The following is a 7,978-nucleotide window of genomic DNA, read 5'->3' as shown; positions in this document are numbered from 1 at the left end:
TTGAGGTCACTAACTAAAAAACTTTATAAACCAAAATAGTTCATAAGTAAAAGATTATGAAATACCATAGTCCAGATATGTTTCATCAGGTAACCAAAGACCCCAACAGATCTCCCAATAAAGATTAAACACGCCGTCTTGACGAAAAAAGGCGGGGTGGGGGGGAGAGCTCTCCATGTAGCCACAGAGGTGACAGGCAGCTAATGCTGGATATATATATCTTTATATAGTGTTAACTTAGCCCTGATTGGTTGCTGACCCTAGCAACACCTGCAGAGAATACCTACCTGACAGCCGACCAATCAGGGCTGTCAAACCTGACTGACACACGTCTGCCACACTCACTTACTGCACCAAGCCCCAGCCAATCAGAACGAACTTTATCTCAGAAGGGGAAAACTGAAATTACCTCATGACAGGATTACCTGACAGAAAACCTTTCTCAGAATTGCCACAGACACTTGTAGGGCCTGCTTTAATATTAGGCCCTATGTTATTCTGCTTAGACTTTTGAGAGGGGATGCAATACAATGTGGTTTTGTTTACTTTAATGTACAATCATTACTGATTTTTAACTGTTACAGCATGGAAGAAGAGACCTGATTCAGTGCCCGGAATAGGTATACATCAAAACACTCCCCGTGCTACTCTGCATATAGGGGTGGCAAGCTGGGGGAGGCAGAAAAGTGTGCGGCACTACAGTATACAAGGAAAGAATGAAAAGGGGTTAAATCTACACATGAACTTAACCAGTTAAGGACCACAGGCTTAACCCTCCCCCCCAGTGACCAGGTGATTTTTTTTACAATTCATTGCTCTGCAGCTGTAACTGCTCACTGCAGAGCCTTACAACTTAGCACACAAATACATTTTCTTTCCTTTTCTTGCATCTGATTGCTGCTGCAACATTTTTTTAAAATACATTTTATTCTTATTATTTGTTATTAAAATTTGCAAATTTTCTATTGATTTCCCTTTCCACCCTCCCTCTTCCTGAGAACCAATCAGCATAATCGGCTCTCATTGGCATCAGCCTATGAGAGGCGATCATCTTCAGAGCCACTTGAGGGGACAGCTCAGTGACAGAGCACTCCCCCGTACAGCGCTGCAGGAGATCGCAGTGCTGTACAATGAAAAGAAAAAACCTCTCCCTCCTAGCGCCACCGCGTCACCTGGCAGGGAACTATGCGCAGCGTTCTCTGCTAATAGCCTCCCCCAGGACATGACGCCAATCGGCGTTAGGCGGTCCTAGGGGAGCCACCTTGCGACCGCCCATCGACATTAGATGGTAGTAAGGTGGGTAAAAAGTTTAACGTCAAAGGAAATTTAAACCACTTGACCACTGAGGGGTTTTTCCCCTTTAGGACCAGAGAAATTTTCACCTGTCAGCGCTCCTCCCTTTCTTTCGCCAATAACTTAATCACAACTAATCACAGCGACATGATCTTTATCATGTTTTTTTCGCCACCAATTAGGTTTTTTTAGGAGGTACAGTATGCTAAGAATTATTTTATTCTAAACACATTTTAATTGTAAAAAAAAGAAAAAAATGGAATTCATTATTTCTCCCTTTTTGGCCATTATAGTGTTAAAATAAAACGTTCTACTGTGGATAAAGCCCACACATTTTATTTGCCCATTTGTCCCAGTTATTGCACCATTTAAAATTTTTCCCTAGTACAATGAATAGCGTCAATATTTTATTTGGAAATAAAGGTGCATTTTTTCAGTTTTGCATCCATCACTATTTACTCATATAAATTAAAAAAAAAACAACAGTAATATACCCCTTGAAATAATTATTAAAAAAGTTCAGTCCCTAAGGCATCTATTTATGTATTATTTTTTTTATGTAATTTTTTTTCTATATAAAAACAAAAACAAATCATTCATTTCCCCACTTTTAATTGACTTACTTTCAAGCCCCTGGGATTTCAAATGAATTTTCCCAGGATATGATTATACTGCACCTGGTGCAGTAAGTAGTTAATACAAGTTTACTATATATACATTGACCCTTTTGAAAGAAAAAAAAATGTATAAAACTGCCTAATTTCTTCAATTTTTCATATTAAGTGCAAGCGGAAAACAAAACGAAGAACGGAGTTTTTTGCCCAGCCTGTTATAGTGAAGAGGGTGATTGTGAAGCCCAGAACTCGATGGCCTGTACTGGAGAGGAGAAATACTGCCTGAAGTATCAAAAGATGGTCATGATGGGTGAGTGAGAGACAATCCAACTGTGGTGAAGTCCTGTATGTCGAACACGTTAATCAGGAACGTCAGGTACATTATGTAGAAGAAAAAAATTACCTCTTTGTTGCTCCCAAATTTTCATAAAAGCATTCATTTCCATGTTTTAGAAATCACTGGAATTTAAAGAGACTCTGAAGCGAGAATAAATCTTGCTTCAGAGCTCATAGTTAGCAGGGGCATGTGTGCCCCTGCTAAACCGCCGCTATCCTGCGGCTAAACGGGGATCCCTTCACCCCCAAACCCCCCATTGCAACACTTGGTCGCAGACTTGGTCGCTCCTGGAGGCAGGGCTAATGGCTGCAGCCCTGCCTCCAGTCGCGTCTATCAGCGGCGCATCGCCGCCTCTCCCCCGCCCCTCTCAGTGAAGGAAGACTGAGAGGGGCGGGGGAGAGGCGGAGATACGCGCTGACAGACGCGCGTGGGGCAGGGCTGTGGCGGTTATCCCTGCCCCAACCAGGAAGCGCTCCCCGGCTGTACGGAGGAGATTTGGGGGATCAGGGACCCCCGTTAAGCCGTGAGATAGTGGCGGTTTAGCAGGGGCACACATGCCCCTGCTATCTATGAGGTCTGAAGCGAGATTTATTCTCGCTTCAGACTCTCTTTAATGTAGTCTTAAACCTCAGAGTACTTAAAATAACTTTAAGCAAACTTAAGCTAAGTACAGTATAGACCTGAGATAAAAGTCTTTGGAAAATGAAAGATCACAGACCAAGTTTACCCCCTTCCATGTAGTATGAGAGCCATACCTACACAGTCTATTCTATGGAGCTGAACTCCCCATCAGACAGAAATCTTACCCCCTTCCATGTAGTATCAGAGCCACACCTACACAGTCTATTCTATGGAGCTGCACTCCCCATCAGACAGAAATCTTACCCCCTTCCATGTAGTATGAGAGCCACACCTACACAGTCTATTCTATGGAGCTGCACTCCCCATCAGACAGAAATCTTACCCCCTTCCATGTAGTATGAGAGCCATACCTACACAGTCTATTCTATGGAGCTGAACTCCCCATCAGACAGAAATCTTACCCCCTTCCATGTAGTATCAGAGCCACACCTACACAGTCTATTCTATGGAGCTGCACTCCCCATCAGACAGAAATCTTACCCCCTTCCATGTAGTATGAGAGCCACACCTACACAGTCTATTCTATGGAGCTGCACTCCCCATCAGACAGAAATCTTACCCCCTTCCATGTAGTATGAGAGCCATACCTACACAGTCTATTCTATGGAGCTGCACTCCCCATCACACAGAAATCTTACCCCCTTCCACGTAGTATGAGAGCCACACCTACACAGTCTATTCTATGGAGCTGCACTCCCCATCAGACAGAAATCTTACCCCCTTCCATGTAGTATGAGAGCCACACCTACACAGTCTATTCTATGGAGCTGCACTCCCCATCACACAGAAATCTTACCCCCTTCCACGTAGTATGAGAGCCACACCTACACAGTCTATTCTATGGAGCTGCACTCCCCATCAGACAGAAATCTTACCCCCCTCCATGTAGTATGAGAGCCACACCTACACAGTCTATTCTATGGAGCTGCACTCCCCATCAGACAGAGATCTTACCCCCTTCCATGTAGTATGAGAGCCACACCTACACAGTCTATTCTATGGAGCTGAACTCCTCATCAGATAGAAATCTTTGCAAGATGCTGCACACACAGATGCTGTACACATGCAAAAGATCAGTATCTGCAAAAGATCAATTCCTGCAAAATGCATTCATAGTCTATGATATCTGCAGATCTCATACACACCTTGTTTAACGGACATTCATCTGCAGATCAGATCCACCAGGATGGATCTTCAGATCTGCAGATGAAGGTCTGATCTGTAGATGAAGTAAAATCTGATTAATGATTGCATTACTAATTTTTTCAATGCTCTAATACCCATGCTTGTCTCTGCTACTGTTTATTACTGTCTACTACATTCCACCAATAAATCATCAGTAGTCTATTCTCCATACTCCTCCTCATATGAAGATTAATGAAGTTATTAGCAGTTCAGAAGTTTTTGTGTTTTGTGTTCAACTTTTTTTTGTGTTCAAAAAGAGCCTCATCCACTGTGTTCATCTCAATAAACGCAAACTACTGTAATCAGTAGGGATGAGCAGGTAAATTTCCTAAATTGTACAGCAAATATGCTTGGCAAAAATTCTGTGCAATTACGGCCAAAATGTGCCTTTTTTCCACATTCACATTAAAGTCTATGGAGCCAATGTCTGTGGTTGTGGCTGATTGCAAAGCCCCCATACATACATGGGCAGCATGGTGGCGTAGTGGATAGCACCCATGTTTGCATGGGTTTCCTCCGGGCAATCCAGTATCCTCCCAAAAAAACATACAGGTACGTTAATTGGCTTACCCCTAGGTTGGCCCTAGACTATGATGGACTGTGGTAGGGGTTGACTGTGAGCACCTCTGAGGGACAGATAGTAGCATGACTGCCTTATTTTTTAGACCCTAAGGCACAATTTTCTTCAACAAATGTAGGGGGAAAAGCCTATGCATCTTATGGTGCACATAATACTATTAGTACTGGCACAAGGTGTCCCAAGTGTCCCCCAACAAGTACCTACATACTGCAGCAGACCGTGCTAACATTGGACACGCATTTGTTAACTGGTGCCGATGGTCTCGCAGGCGGGACCACGGCTCTGTCATGGGGCTAGTCCTTGCACTCACTCAGTAGAAGTGGCCTATTACAGGGCAGTGAGTGTCATTCCCTAAACAACAAAACACCAATGCCCACTGACATCTGATAGGTCACTGCTAATGAGCAAATGCAGTGATAGGTCCCAATGAGGGAGCCATGGTCCTGTCCACGGCACTAGTTACCAAATGGAGCAGTGGGTGGCCGTGATTGGCCCAGTGTTCTTTCTAGACTGTCTGAAGTAGCCTCAGCTGCTGTGTTTCTCCCATCCACCACACAGGAAAGAAGACTGGGGCAGGCTGGAGCAGAAAGAAGAGCTGTAAACCATGCAGCATAGGGCAAGAGTTGCAGCCTGTGTGGCTGGACTTCCAACGCTGCCCTCCCAGCCCACGTCAAGACACGTGGGAGAGGCTGGACTTCAGCATGCTGTGGAAAGCTATGCCAATGCAAGGGGTGGAGTCACACACTGTGGAATGCTATGCCAATGCAGGGGGTGGAGTCAAACGCTGTGGAATACTATGCCAATACAGGGGGTGGAGTCACACGATGTGGAATGCTATGCCAATGCAGGGGGCGGAGTCACATGCTGTGGAATGCTATGCCAATGCAGGGGGTGGAGTCACATGATGGGGAATTTATTTATTTATTTATTGTATTTATAAAGCACCAACATATTACGCAGCGCTGGACATTAGTTTAGGTTACAGACAATATTTAGGGGTGGCACACAGCAATATGACAATACAGGAATACATGCAAAATAGATCACGCAGCACAGCATGAGTACAAGGTAATGCTTAGTCACTGGATGGGAGCATGGAGATCACACAGTACAGTATGAGTACAAGGTAATGCTTAGTCACTGCGTGGGGCATGGAGATCACACAGCACAGTATGAGTACAAGGTAATGCTTAGTCACTGGAGGGGAGCATGGAGATCACACAGCACAGTATGAGTACAAGGTAATGCTTAGTCACTGGATGGGAGCATGGAGATCACACAGCACAGTATGAGTACAGGGTAATGCTTAGTCACTGGAGGGGAGCATGGAGATCACACAGCACAGTATGAGTACAGGGTAATGCTTAGTCAGTCACTGGATGGAGCATGGAGATCACACAGCACAGTATGAGTACAAGGTAATGCTTAGTCACTGGAGGGGAGCATGGAGATCACACAGCACAGTATGAGTACAAGGTAATGCTTAGTCACTGGAGGGGAGCGTGGAGATTAGGCCAGTGGAGTTCACTTAGATCCATAGGATCCATGGGTGCACAGTAATGGAGGTGCATTACATGGGCCAAATCTATGGACATGTCTCTGTCACCTCCAGTGATGAATGAATATGCCAATATTCGTTTCACATTTATTTATGCAAAAATAATGTTAAGTTCGATTTTTGAGCTAAAATCCCATCGAAAATAAGTGTTATTTGAATTTTGCGGAATAATATATTTTTTTCCAATGTTTTGTTAACTGTAATTGTGCATCGTAATTCCCAATTACAATGCAAAATCGTTATGCAAAATTTTGGGTAAAATTGTAATTGATTTCATTAGTAAATGTAGTAAGGAACCGTAATTTTGCAATTTTGCGTAACTTTTGTGTAATTTCATGCTGTTTTTAATGCTTAATAGTAAAGACCCCATACATGCCATCATCCCCAACATTGCTATGCATGTTAAAGCGGATTCGAGATGAAAAACTAACTATAACAAGTAACTTGTCTATATATCTTATCTAAAGTTTAGATAGTTTACACAGCACATCTAGCTGCAAACAGCTTCAACAGAATATGATTATTTCTTCCTGTCATACAATGACAGCAGCCATGTTGTTTGTAAACATTACACACAGGCAGGCTTATCTGTATCTTCAGCACTCAGCCTGTGAAAACTTAATCCCCCCTCCTCCTCCCTCTTCCCCTCTGCCTCTGAAATCTCTGGCTAGTAATACCTCCCCCTCCTCCTGCCCAGACTGAGCTCCCATGAGCCCTTGCTACTGTCTGAAAGTGCCAAGGCTATCTGAAAAGCTGTGGGTGTGGCTTGTCTAGTTTATAGGGAATTAGAGTATTAAAACAAAAACAAAAAAAGTACTTGGCTTGAGGAATGCCCTATAAACAATAGGAAAGGAACACAATTTGCAATGAGTAAAAGTTAATCTCATATCCACTTTAAGCAGAAGGGTGGGAACAAGAAAAAAAATGCAAAGGAAAATGTTTTTTAAACCGCAATTTTTCTGAGTTTAACAATTTTTTCTTTGCATTTTTTAAATGAATTTTCTTAAACACCACAAGATATTTTTGAAAAAAAAATTTTTTTGCCTTGTTCCCACTCTTCTTCTTAACAAACGTAGCAATTTTGGTGACAATAACATGTGTGGGAGCTTTGCTATTAACCACTAAATTTGGCACAAAATTATTGCAAACATTACATGTAAATACAAATGGATTACACAAAATCAGTTGAATGTCCAAATTGTAATTATATATGGCCATAATTGCAAAAATATATGCAAAATTTAGCATAATTGTAATTAACAGATTACCAACATCACTGTAGAGGGGCTCTGATGAATTGTTAAAAGATATTTAAGGTTTTGTTCTCTTGTTTTATCTCCTCATTACAGGGACCCTACTAAGTAGTATCAGCAGTGGTTGTGCCAGTGAGAACATCTGCAAAGAGAACCGAAATTTGACCCTGTTAACTCCTCCAAGATCTCTAGAAACTTCTGAATGCTTTACAGTGAGCAGCAACACGGATCTAAAACCAGGTGAGCCAAGTCAATGTTACGTAAGGTTTGATCCGCTCAGTAGCGTCCCTACCATAGGGCGGCAGGGGGCGCCCCGCACCGGGTGTCGGGCGCCCCAGGGGGTGTCATCAGGCCTCCCACAGAGGCCTGTGTAATGTGCAGGACAGGAGGGGGAAGCAGCACGGAAAGGAGGGGTGGCGGGGAAAGCGGCGGGGAGGGGGGCCGGACCCCCCACCTCCCTCACCTGGGTCCCCTCCTTCTGGCGCTTCCCCCTCCTAATTGGCAGCAGCGGGCAGC

General features: G+C 43.6%; 1 protein-coding gene across 1 annotated transcript in view; it reads left to right on the top strand.

Annotated features, from left to right (window-relative positions):
• Positions 1–380: 380 nt before the first annotated feature.
• Positions 381–7,978, top strand: part of LOC137522304 (phospholipase A2 inhibitor and Ly6/PLAUR domain-containing protein-like) — a 34,635-nt gene continuing 27,037 nt past the window's right edge. The window contains exons 1-3 of the mRNA XM_068242336.1: positions 381–463; positions 2,077–2,217; positions 7,559–7,702. Of these exons, the coding sequence (XP_068098437.1) occupies positions 2,160–2,217; positions 7,559–7,702 (202 nt within the window). The 5' untranslated portion in view covers positions 381–463; positions 2,077–2,159. The remainder of the gene's footprint in view (positions 464–2,076; positions 2,218–7,558; positions 7,703–7,978) is intronic.

Source organism: Hyperolius riggenbachi, chromosome 6 (assembly GCF_040937935.1).
Source record: "Hyperolius riggenbachi isolate aHypRig1 chromosome 6, aHypRig1.pri, whole genome shotgun sequence".
NCBI lineage: Eukaryota > Metazoa > Chordata > Amphibia > Anura > Hyperoliidae > Hyperolius > Hyperolius riggenbachi.
Note: the sequence above shows the minus strand (reverse complement) of the source record. Positions and strands in the feature narration are given on the sequence as shown.